The sequence below is a fragment of the Lipotes vexillifer genome, unplaced genomic scaffold (assembly GCF_000442215.2).
Source record: "Lipotes vexillifer unplaced genomic scaffold, Lipotes_vexillifer_v1.1 scaffold1011, whole genome shotgun sequence".
NCBI lineage: Eukaryota > Metazoa > Chordata > Mammalia > Artiodactyla > Lipotidae > Lipotes > Lipotes vexillifer.
The window spans coordinates 4,537,799-4,551,825 of NW_006787698.1; the positions used below are offsets into that span (position 1 = coordinate 4,537,799).

General features: G+C 53.8%; 1 protein-coding gene and 1 non-coding gene across 2 annotated transcripts; both read left to right on the forward strand.

Annotated features, from left to right (window-relative positions):
• Window positions 1–4,905: 4,905 nt before the first annotated feature.
• On the forward strand, window positions 4,906–11,942 carry MRPL4 (mitochondrial ribosomal protein L4). Its single transcript, XM_007460655.1, has 9 exons — window positions 4,906–4,999; window positions 5,085–5,151; window positions 5,238–5,388; window positions 7,706–7,757; window positions 9,119–9,236; window positions 10,036–10,142; window positions 10,234–10,343; window positions 10,439–10,515; window positions 11,797–11,942. Exons 1-9 carry the CDS (start codon window positions 4,943–4,945, stop codon window positions 11,940–11,942), a joined length of 885 nt encoding a protein of 294 aa, XP_007460717.1. The 5' UTR covers window positions 4,906–4,942.
• A 1,387-nt stretch (window positions 11,943–13,329) lies between these two features.
• TRNAG-CCC (transfer RNA glycine (anticodon CCC)) lies at window positions 13,330–13,402 on the forward strand. The gene has a single exon. It is a non-coding gene; the product is annotated as a tRNA-Gly (tRNA).
• The last annotated feature ends 625 nt before the right edge of the window (window positions 13,403–14,027 follow it).

Consider the following 14,027-nt stretch of genomic DNA (forward strand, 5'->3'; position numbering starts at 1 on the left):
GGGAACTACCCTGGCTTCTCCCATCTTCTCGCCCTCCAATCTACCCTCAGTGCCTGCCTTTGGCTAAATCTGGGCACGGAAGGCAGGGGACAAGGGGGCATCCTGTGCAGGGGTCAGCCCTTAGCCATGGGGCAGGGACAGAGCAGGGAATGGGTGACCTGAGTGTACACAGGTGCAAGGCTGACACAAAACATGAGGAAGGGGTGATTATACCCCCATTTTACAGAGGGGGAAACTGAGGCCCAGACAGCCCATGTGCCCTACCCAGGGGTTCAAGCCTTGCGGGGGTCTGAGTCTCTGCCAAAACCCAGGGGGCTGTTTCTGCGTCTTTTTTTCTGCTCCACGCACCCGAACTGAAGGGAATGGAAACATCTATGCAAGTCAGGCCCGTCCCTAGGGGTTGGAGGAGAATGCCTCAATGGGGATCCCTCCTCTTCCTCACACGCTTGGCAGTTACCCACAAACTGAGCTGCAAACAAACACACAGCAGATGTTTTGGCAGTTGATGGGGATGTACTTTAAACAGCTCCCCCAAAGAGGTCAGACTGCCCCCTATCAATCCTGCACTCATACCCTGCATCTTCTATCTGAAGGTTGCCCCCCAATATTCCAGCCTTGACTCTGGCCTTTGTGAAAACTCTGGCACAGTGATGGGGGGATAGGAATGGCCAGATGTTGGGGGGCCCTCCAGCTTCCAATATATGCTCCCTAAATTGCTATCATGCCCGTGGCCAGCAAAGACCCTCTCCGGGCTGCAAGGCTGATGCTGGCCCACTGGGGACAGAGGTCAGCTACAACTGAGCCTTTGATCCACAGGAATGGGCTGGACACCTCGACCTTTGACTCCACCCAGGCTTGGGCCAAAACGGTCAAATTTTGAGCCTCGCAGTGTGAAGGTCTCGAGGTCATTACCTCCCTTTCATTAAGGCTCACAATCAATAATGCCAGTGGCCAGTGTGACCTCAGGGGGTTACACATCTTGAGACCCAAGAGACAGAGAGGGGGGCTCTGTTTCTGGTAATACCCCTGCATTAGGATGATGCCAGATTTCTGGGGCCAGAAAGCAAACTGCTTTCTCTACATTCCATTTGTTCAATTACTATGTATTGAGAACCTTCTGGGTGCCTGGCACCCTTCTCCTTCTTAGCATGGGGGCCCAGCAGTGAAAGAAACAAAGAGCTCTGTCCTCTAGGAGCTGATGTCCTAGTGGAGGAGACAGACAAGAAGCAGGATAAATAAGAACATGATGTCATCTGTTAGAATGTGGTGTAAGTTCTGGAAACAATGATACTGGGAAGGCAGATATGTGGGGTAGGAAGGGACTGTGATTTTTAGACCCAGTGTCACCTGAGAAGGTGACATTTGAGAAAAGACCTGAAGGAGATGAGGGAGTGAACCATGCAGATATTTAGGGGAGTGTGGTCCACTTACAAGGGACAGCCAGTGCAAAGGCCCTGAGGCTGGTGTGAGATTGACAGGTTCTGGTGAGAAAACCAGTGTGGCGGAAACCACAGATAGATAGAGGGGGACAGTGAGAGGAAGTGAGGACAGGTCCTGCAGGGCATTGTGGGCTGCAGTGAGGACTTTGGCTTTTTTTCTAAGGACTTTGGCTTTTGCTGTAGGAGGCATGGAGGGTTCTGAGCAGAGAAGGGATGGATCTGACTCAGGTATTTACAGGCTCCCTTTGTGGGGGTGGGGGGAAACACTGTGGGGACTGAGGATGGAAGGAAAGAGAACTCATCCTCCACACAGCTCAGTAGGGGAGAGGTTGTGTGTGTCCCACCTACCAATTAAGGCCAAACTCTGAAAGTGCTAACCACTTGCCCAGGGACACCCAACCAATTAGCAGCAGCCCCTGGATCTGAACCTGTCTATGTGACTCCAGTGCCATTGGGTAAATAATCATTCATTGGGTACCTTATGTACCTGTGACCTCAGGGGGTTACACATCTTGAGACCCAAGAGACAGAGAGGGGGGCTCTGTTTCTGGTAATACCCCTGCATTAGGATGATGAACAAAGGAATTCACTCAAGAAACATGTATTGAGCGCCCACTGTGTTACAGGCACTATGCTGGCTGCAGGGCACAAGACAGAGCAAAGTTTCTGCCAAGAGGGGGAGACAAAATTTCTCCTCTAGTAGGGGAGACAGACAAAAAGCATGAAAAAAAAACCCAGGAGGGACTTCCCTGGTGGTCCAGTGGTTAAGAATCTGCCTTCCAACGCCTGCCTTGGATCCCTGGTCGGGGAATTAAGAGCCCAAATGCCATGGGGCAACTAAGCCCGCATGCTGCAACTACTGAGACCCCACGCTCTAGAGCCCACGCGCCACAACTAGAGAGAAGCCCGAGTGCCGCAACTAGAGAAGCCCACACGCCACAACTAAGACCCGATGCAGCCAAATAAATAAATAAACAAATATTTTTAAAAAGATAAAGATCCTTAAAAAAAAACAGAAAATTATATAGGATGTTAGAAGATAAGTACTGATGGAAAAAAATAGTGCGGGATAAGGCAGTCAGAAGGGCCAAGGGTGGGGATTGCAATTTGAAATAGGGTGGTCAGGACAGGCTTCTTGGAGGAGGTGACATTTGAGCAAAGAATTGGAGGTGAGGGATCGAGCCATGTGTAGCTCTGGGAAAAGTATGATCCAGGCAGAAGGAACAACAGTACTAAAGACCCTGAGGTGGGTTCAACATAAATGACTGAGTCAATAAACTAAGCTTGTGGCCATCAGGAAAGTCCAGCCACCCCTTCCCCCAGTCCCCACTTCTGGCTTTTGCAACTGCTGTTTTCTCAGCCTGGATCACATTTTTTCCTTTGGACAAACTCCTGATGGACCCTCAAGCCTTAGCTCTCCGGTTGCAGCTTCAGAAAAGTTGCCTCTGAGACCCCCGCCACCACAGATTAGCAGTTCTTCCCCTGTGCTCCCACAGACCCTGTAGACCTCCCCTCCCCCATTCTGATCTTTCAACCTTCTGCACTGGGCTGTGAGTATCTCAAGGGTGTCTGCTGGATTTACCCCAGCAGTACACAGTAGGTGCCCAATAAATCATTAAGCAGCTAAGTGCTGTTCCATCCTTCACCACATAAAATCTAAATTTTCTTGCACAGGACAGACATGTAAATCTGTCTGTAAAATAATAAACTGGTTCTGGGAGAAGACACACAGCTGGTTGTGGTGGTGGCTTCTGGGAAGGTAAAGAGATGGGTGGGGGCAGGGCAGGGAACAGAGGGTGGAGACAGACTTTTCACTCTAGCTTTCTTTTTGTAGTTTTTGGACTTTTCTTTACTAGGTGTGTGAATTACTTATGCAAACATAAAATGAATAAACAAAATTGTACAAAATTAAAAGACCTTTTAAAATTGCAAAGTGTGTGGAGTTTGAAACACATATCCACAGTTCTTGCAAGGATAGAATGCACAATGAAATACATTATAAGTTTTCATTAATACTTCACAAAAATACCCATATGTTATATATCAGATGCAAAAACACAAAACAAAAGCCTTCAAGTCTTCCACGGTCCCCCCCCATCCCTACCTTGGCTTTTTTTTTTTTTTCCTTTTTGACCTTTTATTATTTATTTTTATTTGGCTGCGTTGGGTCTTAGTTGTGGCACGCAGGCTCTTCGTTGCAGCATGCAGTCTTCTTTCCAGTTGCAGCGCCCGGGCTTACTTGCACCGCAGCATGTGGGATCTTAGTTCCCCCCACCAGGGATCGAACTCCCGTCCCCTACATTGGAAGGCGGATTCCTAACCACAGGACCACCAGGGAAGTCCCCTACCTTGGCTCTTGTCTTGCTTTGATGATAAAACTCACCTTCAAAATAATAGTAATAATAATAATAATAAAGCTACGCATGCTTTGCCTCCATCATTTCATCGAATCTCACACCTCCCCATTTTCCAGATGAGGACACTGAGGTTGTCTCTCAGACCACGTTCTCGGCGGCTAAACTCGGTCCATTTCTCACTGGTAATCAAGTGCTCAGGTCTGGTCCGCCAGGGCAGGCTGCTATGGGCTCGTGGCGCCGCCTGGAGGCCTGACGGGGAACGTGGCAAAGAACATACAAAATGAGCGTTTGGATTTCTATTAGTGAGAGTGGACGGGGGAGGCAACGCAGGATCTGTGGACTCCCCAGTTTGCTCTCGGAGAGTCCTGGCAGTCTGAGATGCGACAGGACCTTGGCCTAGGAGATGGGGGGAGACACATCTCCCAACCTGACGCATTTGAGGGGGACGTGCTCTGGGGAAATCTAAGGGGAGAAGCACGATCCGCCAGGCCCTACCCTGAGGGCTTTCTGTGAGAGATAACGCCCTGCATTTAAACAAGCAAACAAAACCACGTTCCTGGAGAAACCCACCGCTATGGTCTTGGAGGCCCAAAGCGGGCGGACCCTGGGGACGTGGCCGACCAAAAAAAAAAAAAAAAAAAAAAGCCTAACAGTTGTTCAGGGCTCTACCTCTGTGGCTCCGGCTCTGAAAGGTGTCACTTGGTTTGGTAATGCTGGGTGAGAAAAAGAACGGGGCCCAATTCTTACCCCTGACACTTGCTAGCTGTGTGAACTTGCAGACTGAACGAGCTCATTGGCTGAAAGAGGCGCGTGCCCTTTGAGCAGGAGGTTTCATTGGCTGGATTACCGCACCGGCTCTTTGGGGGCGGGACCGAAGAGGGGCCGGGGTTTCTTGCTGTCGGGTCGCGCTCCCAGGTGTTGCAAAGGGTTCTTTAGGCCAGCAGTGAAAATTAGCGTCTGGGGTTAGTCTTGGGGCGGAGGTAGGGACAGGCGTTAGCGGACCCCGCCGTCTTTGCTCTCGCCCAGCTTTCTAACGCCGAATACAAGCCCGGCCGGCGGCGTCGCGGGCGTGACGTCATCGCGAGGCGTCGAGAGAGTCCAGCAGAGGAAGCCTTGACCTCTCTAAGCGTGGGGAGCTGCGCGACAATGCTGCAGCTAGTCCGGGCCGGGGCGCGGGCCTGGTTTCGGCCCAAGGGCTGCCGGGTGAGGCCGGGGACTGAGGGCGGGGTCGGAGGACAAAGGTTGGAGGGTCCGGGGATCGTCTCTCAGTCTTGCTTACCGTTTACAGGGCCTGAAGGCGCTGGCGGAAGAGGCAGTGCAGCCGGCGGAGAAACCAGAACCGGTGGCGAGCGCGGGTGAGGTTGCTGGGGTTGCCCTAGGAGGGGAGGCAACCGGAAACTCTGACCCTTGCTCCTGACCCTTGACCTCCCAATAGCTCCAGGTCCCCGGGTGCCCGTGCTGCGCAGGTGCGAGCTCCAGGTACTCGCGCACCGGCGTCCCGTGCAGGCCTGGGTTGAGTCCCTGCGGGGCTACGAGCAGGAGCGCTTGGGTCTGACCGAGCTGCACCCAGACGTTTTCTCCGCGACGCCCAGGTAAGTGGGAGCCGAAATGGTAAACTGGGTGGCAGAGGGACGGGGAGCGGGGATTTAGGAATCAGGATGACCTGGACTCGAGCCTCAGTTTCTCCACCTGTTAGAAGAGAGTGATGAAAAAAAAAAAGAGAGAATGATGGTTTTTCTTGCTGCAGAGTTGTGTGAAGGTGAGGGCTGAGAAGTAACATCCTCTGAGGGTTAGGGACGCAGAGCTCTGGAACCCGAGTGACTGGATTCAAATCCTGCCTTCTCCCTTGTGCTTCAGTGTCTCTATTCTGTCAAACCTCAAACGATTAAATGAGATAATTCTAGCCCATAATTTGGTCTGTAGAAATGTTGGTTATTGTTGCTGTTATTGGTTTTTGCAGAAATGAGCACTAACAGTGGTTAAGTCCTTACTGTGTGCCTGGGACAGTCTATTTGTATTTTATTTTATTTTGTTTTTGGCCACGTGGCTTGCAGTATCTTAGTTCCCCAACCAGGGATTGAACCTCACCCCTCAGCAGTGAAAGCACAGAGTCCTAACCACTGGACTGCCAGGGAATTCCCTTTTTTTGGTGGGGGGGGGAGCATATTTGCATTTTAAAAATATATATTTATTTAGCCGCGTCGGGTCTTAGTTGCCGCACGCAGGATCTTCGTTGCCGCGTGGGGGATTTTCGTTGCAGCATGCAGGATCCTTAGTTGCGGCATGCAGAACCTTTTTAGTTGTGGCATGTGAGATCTACTTCCCTGACCAGGGATCAAACCCGGGCCCCCTGCATTGGGATCGCAGAGTCTTAGCCACTGGACCACCAGGGAAGTCACCCTACTTGCAGTTTAGTTAACTAGATCCTCATAGCAACCCTAGGAATGGATTCTATTATTCTTATTTCGTAGGTAAGGAAACTGAGCACAGACAAATTAAGAAATTTGCCCAAGGTCACACAGCTTATAAACTTTAGAGCCAGATCTCAACCCTATGTGGGCCAACTCCCAGGACCAAGTTTTCGCTTGCCAAGGTGTGTGATGTCTCTTACGTGTATGTGTCTGGCACATAAGTGCTATTAATCTATTACTATTACTTATTTGTATGGTTTGCTCTCTGTCTTTACAGAGTCCCAGTCTGCTATAGGGTGACAAAAAAAGATAAAAACGACATATTTTGTTTATTCTGTAAACACTTATGAAGCACTTACTATGTGCCAGATTCCATTCTAGGTCAGGGATACAGCAGTGCTTGAGCACCGAGGTTGCTGATGTCGCTCCCTGTCTAAGCCGGGATCAGCAGACTTTTTCTGTAAAGAGCCAGAGAGTAAATGTTTTTGGCTTTGCAGGCTGTAACGTCTCCACGGCAACTACTCATCTTTGTTGATGTGGTACAAAAGCATCCATAGGCAATGTGTAAGTGAATGAGCGTGGCTGTGTTCCAGTAAAACATATTTACAAGAACAGGCAGCAGGCCAAATTTGGCCTTACTAGCCATAGTTTGCCAACCCCTGGCAAATCAGCCTGGCAGCGCTGTCCAATGCGAGCCATGCATGTAATTGAAATTCTTTCAGTAGCCAAGTTTTCTTTGAAATAGTGAGAAACAAATGAGATTGATTTCAATAATATATTTCGTTTAGCCTGATACATCTAAAATCTTCTCGTTTCACCATGTGGCACTGGCCACCTTTCAGGGGTTTAGTAGCCACACATGTGGCCAGTGTCTACTGTATGGAACAGCACGGGGTAGAGAGGCAAGCCAGTCTGTAAAGAAGTGGCAGCAAGGAAGTCGTAATGGTAGGAAAGGAGTAAGGTAAAGTCCTCTTTAGCAAGGGGACTCCTCTTGGAGATACCATTTGGGCTAAGACTGGTAGGCAGAAAAGGAACCAGCCAGGGGAAGAGCATTTCAGGCAGAGGGAACAGCAAGTGCAGAGGCTTGGAGGCTGGACTTCATAGAACAGACACAGAGTGGAGCTGGAGGTGGTGCAAGATGGGCTCAGAGAGGGACCGGGGCAGGTCACACAGGGCCCTGGAAGTGGATGGGAACGAGCCGGAGGTTTTGTTTGTTTGTTTGTTTGTTTGTTTTGCGGTACGCAGGCCTCTCACTGTTGTGGCCTCTCCCATTGCGGAGCACAGGCTCCAGACGTGCAGGCTCAGCGGCCATGGCTTACAGGCCCAGCCGCTCCGCGGCATGTGGGATCCTCCTGGACCGGGGCACGAACCCATGTCCCCTGCATCAGCAGGCGGACTCCCAACCACTGTGCCACCAGGGAAGCCCCGGAGTTTTCATCTAGTCGGGCGGAGAGGGTTTTAAGTGGAAGTGGGCCTGTCTTGTCTCCTTCCTCCACAGGCTGGATATCCTGCACCAGGTTGCCATCTGGCAGAAGAACTTCAAGAGAATTGTGAGTGCCCTGAGTGGGGTGGGGGTGGGGGGGCAGAGGATGCCCTTGCTGTGTCTTCTCTGAACTGTGGGGCTCAGGCCCCATCTTCTCTCTCCTGACCCATTCACCGATGGGCCATTTGCCAGGCATTTTGTGAACTGCCACTGTGCCCTGGGCACTGTGCTGGGGGACAAGACAGGCAAGGTCCCTGTCCTTTTGAAGCTCCCAGTCTAGCTGGTAAGGAGAACATGAATCAAGTAGTCATGCCTGTAAATGTATAATTAGGGAAGTTGTCTCAGAGAAAGGGGCGTTTAACCTCAGGTGTGTGACAGGCGCTAACCAGGTGAAGCGGGCAGTGGGGCTGGGGTGGAGGGCGTTGGAGCAACACAGGCAAAGCCTCTGTGGCAGGGATCAGAAGGGGCCCAGTGTGGCCATGGAGGTCAACAGGGGCAATGTGAGGTGTTTGGATCTTACGCCAAGAGCGCTGATGATGCTGTTATCAATCAGAGTCCCCGCCTTCCATCCGCCCACCTCAAGTCTGGTGAGTCCTCCCTGGCTCGCCATGGCCCTGGAAATGAAGTCATCAGCCTGGCATTGGAAGCCTTGCATGATCCTCTAACCCGCACCTCTCCCTGATTCTCCCTAACCCCCGCGTCTTTCCCCATGCCCCACCTTCCTTTTATTTATTGATTTATTTTTATTATTATTATTTTTTTGCGGTACGAGGGCCTCTCACTGTTGTGGCCTCTCCCGTTGCGGAGCACAGGCTCCAACGCGCAGGCTCAGCGGCCATGGCTCACGGGCCCAGCCGCTCTGTGGCATGTGGGATGTTCCCGGAACGGGGCACAAACCCGTGTTCCCTGCATCGGCAGGCGGACTCTCAACCACTGCGTCACCAGGGAAGCCCTCCTTTTATTTTTTATTTAATTTTACTTATTTATTTATGGCCACGTGGCTTGCAGGATCTTAGTTCGCTGACCAGGGATCGAGGGATCGAACCCCTGCACCGTGCAGTGGAAGCTCAGAGTCCTAACCACTGGACAGCCAGGGAATTCCCCCAGCTTCCTTTTAGTTACAACTACATGGAAATCATTCAAAAAATACTAAGTACGTACTGTGTGTCAGGCAGAAGAGCCCCTGCCTCTCTGAGGCTGACGTTCTGGAGTGCAGGAGGGAACTCTTGATTTATCTCTCCCTTCCTCTCTCCCTCCAGAGCACTCCGTGCTTGTCCCGATGGAGCCCCAGTCTCTGTGTCTCCTGTCGGGCTCCCCAGCGGCAGGCCGGTCTGCCGAGCTCACTGCTGTGTTCCTGGGCCTGGCACCTTTCGTCTGCAATGGCACCTCCCTTGTGAACCTGACTCTTTCCTCACTCTGCGCCCACAGAGCTATGCCAAGACCAAGACCAGGGCCGAGGTGCGGGGCGGTGGCCGGAAACCCTGGCCACAGAAAGGCAGTGGGCGTGCCAGGCATGGCAGCATCCGCTCCCCAATCTGGCGAGGAGGTAAGCAGGTCTGCCCACGTGCGGTCAGAGGTTGGAGAGTCCATCCACTTCGCCCCATTTCCCCACAGCTCTGGCCTTGGCCTCTCATCAGGCCATGGCCACAGCCCCTTTTGCCCCACTTCCCACCTCACCTCTCCTGGCCCACACTTCACACAGCAGCCAGAGGGCTCTTCCTAAACCTCCCAGCTCCTGCGGCCTTTGCGTGAAGTCTGAGCCCCTCATCTTGGCCTTCCAGGCCCTGGTGGCTGCAGACCGTGCCCCCTTGTCCCTTGCACACCCTCCCAGACCAAACAGAGCTGACTCAGTCAGAGTCATCTCCCATTTGTCTGGCCAATCCCTCTCATCCTTCCGATGTGTTTGGGCCATGCCTCCTCCAGGAAGCCCTCTCTGACCCTCGTTGGGTCTCCCCACCCCCTGCAACCCCCTGTGCTGCCTGGTTCCCTCTGGGATCAAGTCTCTGGCTGAATATGAATGGCGTGGGGGCAGGGATCCTGTCCCGCATGTTCCCTGCTGCACTCTCAGCGCCCAGCAGAGGGAGGACACACGGGTAGACCATCCTCACCCCAGATTTGACAGCTGAAGACACCAAGCCCCAGTGAGGTGAAGTTACCTGTCCCAGGTGATGCCTGATGCAACCTCCCCTCTCCATCCCTACCTGAGGCCCTGCCCTCTTTGCTGGGGTTCTGCCTGGTGGAGGACAGCCTCCCTCCTACCTCCCCTGTGCCAGCCACTGGGGCAGATTTCTGACCTCCAAGCCCAGCTGGGGCCTTCACCTATTCACGTACCTCTGCCCCCACAGGAGGCATTGCCCATGGCCCCCGAGGCCCCACGAGCTACTACTACATGTTGCCCATGAAAGTGCGGGTTCAGGGCCTCAAGGTAGCGCTGACCGTCAAGCTGGCCCAGGTACAGCAGCAGTCCTGCCGGGAGCCACGGGGGTCCTGGGGTGTGGGCTGTGGGTGCAGGGTGGGCTCAGACTGTCCTTTCCTCCCACCAGGATGACCTGCACATCGTGGACTCCCTGGAGCTGCCGACCGCAGACCCCCAGTACCTGATGGAGTTGGCCCGCTACCGCCGCTGGGGCGACTCCGTCCTCCTTGTGGATTTGTGAGGGTGCCGGGCAGAGCAGGGGTGGCTGGGGTAGGGGGACAGGGGGGGCGGTCCGTCCTCGGCAGGGGCTCACCTCTTGGCCTCTGTTTCAGAGAACACGAGGACATGCCCCAGAACATTGTGGCAGCTGCCTCTGGGTTGAAGACCTTCAACCTAGTCCCTGCTATTGGTGAGCAAAGGGCCCTGCTCTGTCTCCCAGACCCCCAGAGAGTACAGCATGGGCCAGTTCAAATCCTGTATCTGCAACTTGGTCACAGAGTGGCCTTGGGCAGTGACCACCCTCCCCCACCCAACCCTCAGTTTGCCCAGATGGAACATTGGGAGAATTATGTGTTTCTTAAAGAAAACTTCTGAGGGGAATTCCCTGGTGGTCCAGTAGTTAGGACTCCATGCTTTCACTGCCGTTGGCCCGGGTTCGATCCCTGGTCCGGGAACTAAGATCCCACAAGCTGCACGGTGCAGCCAAAAAACAAAAAACACTCTGAGGTCACATCTGTCCAAGCTTGGGCCACAGTGCCAGGCGTGGAGTGAGTTTGAGGGCCCACTGGCTGTCCCCACCCGGCTCCTCACTCGGAGACGCAGGATCAGGGCTGTCCTGAGTACGTCACACCAGTGGCTGCGGTGACTAATCCCCAGGGCTCTCTCCTGGTCTCCTGACTGTGTGCCCGGCTGCCTCCTGGACAGCGGCACGTGGGGTCTGCTAGTCATCCTGGCACACGAGACCTTCCTCCCAGCAGCTCTGGCCCCAAACCACACTGTCCCCCTCCACTCCGGTCCTGTTAGCTCACCCTGTCAGCGCTGTCTCCAGACATATCCAGAATCCCACCGCTTCTCACTGCCCTGGGCCAGCCCCCACCATCTGCCTGGACTGGCACAGTTGGGGCACAGTGGCCTCTGCCCTGGTCCCAGGCTCCTGCTGACCGACTCCTCCCCACAGTCTGTCCTGCACTCCCGTCCCCCCGCTCCCATTACGGCCACCAGAGGGCGCCTGAGCACCTGAGTCAGGTCCTGTCCCTCCTCTGCCCACCACCCTCCAGGGCTCCCTCGTCACTCAGGGTAAAAGCCCAAGTCTTCCCCGGAGGACCACAGACACTGCATGCCCTGCCCTGCCCTGCCCTCCCCTTCCTTCCTCTCATCACTCGCTGCAGCCCCATGGGCCTCCCTCAGTACATTGTGTTTGTTTATCTGCTCTGTTTACCCTCAGCCTCCCGAACTGGGGTGTGAGGTGGGAACCGTGCCCGAGCGCAGGGCAGAGTTGGGTACTTAGGATGCTCTCGGTTGGAAGTTGACGAGCTAAGGGCAGTCTCTTGCCCAGGGTCTCGCTGGGGGTGAGCGACTGAGCCAGGGTTGAACCCAGGCTACGGGGCTCGGGACCCTACACCAGACCCTGGTGTTTCTGTTGGGGGCAGAGGGGGCCCGCCCTGACTGTGCCTCCACCCCGCGCCCCCAGGCCTGAACGTGCACAGCATGCTCAAGCACCAGAGCCTGGTCCTGACCCTGCCGACCGTCGCCTTGCTGGAGGAGAAGCTGCTCTGGCACGACTCGCGCTACCCGCCCCTCTACCCCTTCCGCCTGCCCTACCGCGACTTCCCCTGAGCCCCACGCTGCACCCCCAGGGCCCATCAGCCACCCTCCTTCCTGCTCGCTGTCCTCGCGGTGCGCCTGCTCCAAGCCTGGCCGAGCCCCTGGTGGGCTTGGGAGCCTCCCGCTCACCCTGCAAGAGCGGCCAGAACCCCTCATCCCGGTGGGAAGCTGAGGCCACTCACAGAGCAGCCAAGCAGGCATCACTACTGGGAAGGGGCCGCTGACAGGAGCTTGGGGCAGCTTCTACCCCAAGTCTCTTTTGTGTAAGATAAATTTTACTTTTTAATCAAAGAGGAGAAACAGAACAACAGCTCATTGCCGTTTTGTGAATAATTTGGCGAGTTAGGCTCTTGCCCCGGTGCGGGGCACCGCTGGGTACCCGGCTGCCTCAAGGCACTGCTTATAGGAATGACCCACCGTCAACTTTTCTGGGGTGAGACAGCCTCGGAGTATGCAGCGAACCAGCCATCGCTAGGAACCCACTCATGGTGCCTCCCAATCCCAAGCACTCTCACCGAGCGCTTGCATCCCTGACGGGGCTTGTGGTCCCATTTATTATGGTCCTTCAGTTCAAGTGTGGACCTGATTCCCCAAGTGGGTGCAGTGTGGAGACATGAGCTTTCATCACAGTGATTTTCCCTAAGCACAGAGTCAGTATCAACGTGGTCAATAAATGAGTGAATAAACATTTTTTAAAAACACCAAACCGGTATCCTGATCCTTGAGTCTGCTGGTGTTATTTGCCCCCCACAAGTTGTTGTTGCTAATTGTCACAATACAGACTATAAAGTACCGTGGTCAGTTTCTTTAAACTCAGCCCGGGGCTTCCTTGGTGGTGCAGTGGTTAGGAGTCCGGCAGCCAATGCAGGGGAAACAGGTTTGAGCCCTGGTTCAGGAAGATCCCACACGCTGCGGAGCAACAAAGCCCATGCACCACAGCTACTGAGCCTGCGCTCTAGAGCCCGTGAGCCACAACTACTGAGCCCACGTGCCACTACTGAAGCCTGCGTGCCTAGAACCCATGCTCCGCAACAAGAGAAGCCACTGCAACGAGAAGCCCGCGCACCACAACGAAGAGTAGCCCCCGCTTGCAGCAACTAGAGAAAGCCCGCGTGCAGCAACGAAGACCAAACGCAGCCAAAAATAAAATTTATTTTAAAAATCTTAAAAAATAGTATGAATGCAAAAAAAAAGCCAGAACTGCCATCTGGTGTGCAGGCCCAACCAGGCGGCTGCAGTGACCCATCTACTGGGCTGCTCCTCGCTGAAAACATCTCTGGAATGCTTCTTGGGAGTGCCTTCAGAGCTTACAACACACTCTTTGAAAGTCCTCAATGAACATAAATTGTGATCCTTAAAGCATCAGATTTGACTGAGTAAAAAAGAAAAAGCTAGGACTTCCCTGGTGGTCCGGTGGTTAGGACTCTGCACTCCCAATGCAGGGGGCCCAGGTTCAATCCCTGGTCGGGGAACTAGGTCCCGCGTGACGTGGTGAAGATCCTGCATGCGGCAACTAAGGCCCGGCATAGCCTAATTAATTAATTAATTAATTAAAAGAAGAAAAAGCTATTTGGAGCCAGTAGTAAGAACGGGGTGCAGGGACTTCCCTGGTGGCACAGTGGTTACGAACCCACCTGCCAATGCAGAGGACATGGGTTCGAGCCCTGCTCCGGGAAGATCCCATATGCCACGGAGCAACTAAGCCCGTGCGCCACAACTACTGAGCCTGCGCTCTAGAGCCCGTGAGCCACAACTACTGAAGCCCGTGCACCTAGAGCCCGTGCTCTGCAACAAGAGAAGCCACCGTAATGAGAAGTCCGTGCACTGCAACGGTGAGTAGCCCCCGCTCGCCACAACTAGAGAAAGCCCGCGTGCAGCAACGAAGACCCAACGCAGCCTAAATAAATAAATAAATAAATAATTTATTTTCTTTAAAAAAAGAAGAAGGGGTGCAGAGGCTGTTGGGAAAAGCTGGGCTAAACCCAAACCATTACCTACCTCTCCCTGTGCCTCTCACCAGCTCCGCAGGGACACCGAGGCCCCAAGTAAGACCCATCTGTTGTCCTGACGGTGCCCGGCCTAGTCGTAGCTATGCAT

Bases quoted from the DNA above. Each gene is read 5' to 3' on its own strand.
- MRPL4 (XM_007460655.1), top strand. From the start codon at position 4,943: ATGCTGCAGCTAGTCCGGGCCGGGGCGCGGGCCTGGTTTCGGCCCAAG. The intron at 7,758-9,118 runs GTGAGTGCCCTG...CTGCGCCCACAG, and splicing joins AGAAGAACTTCAAGAGAATT to AGCTATGCCAAGACCAAGAC. The intron at 10,516-11,796 runs GTGAGCAAAGGG...CCGCGCCCCCAG, and splicing joins CAACCTAGTCCCTGCTATTG to GCCTGAACGTGCACAGCATG.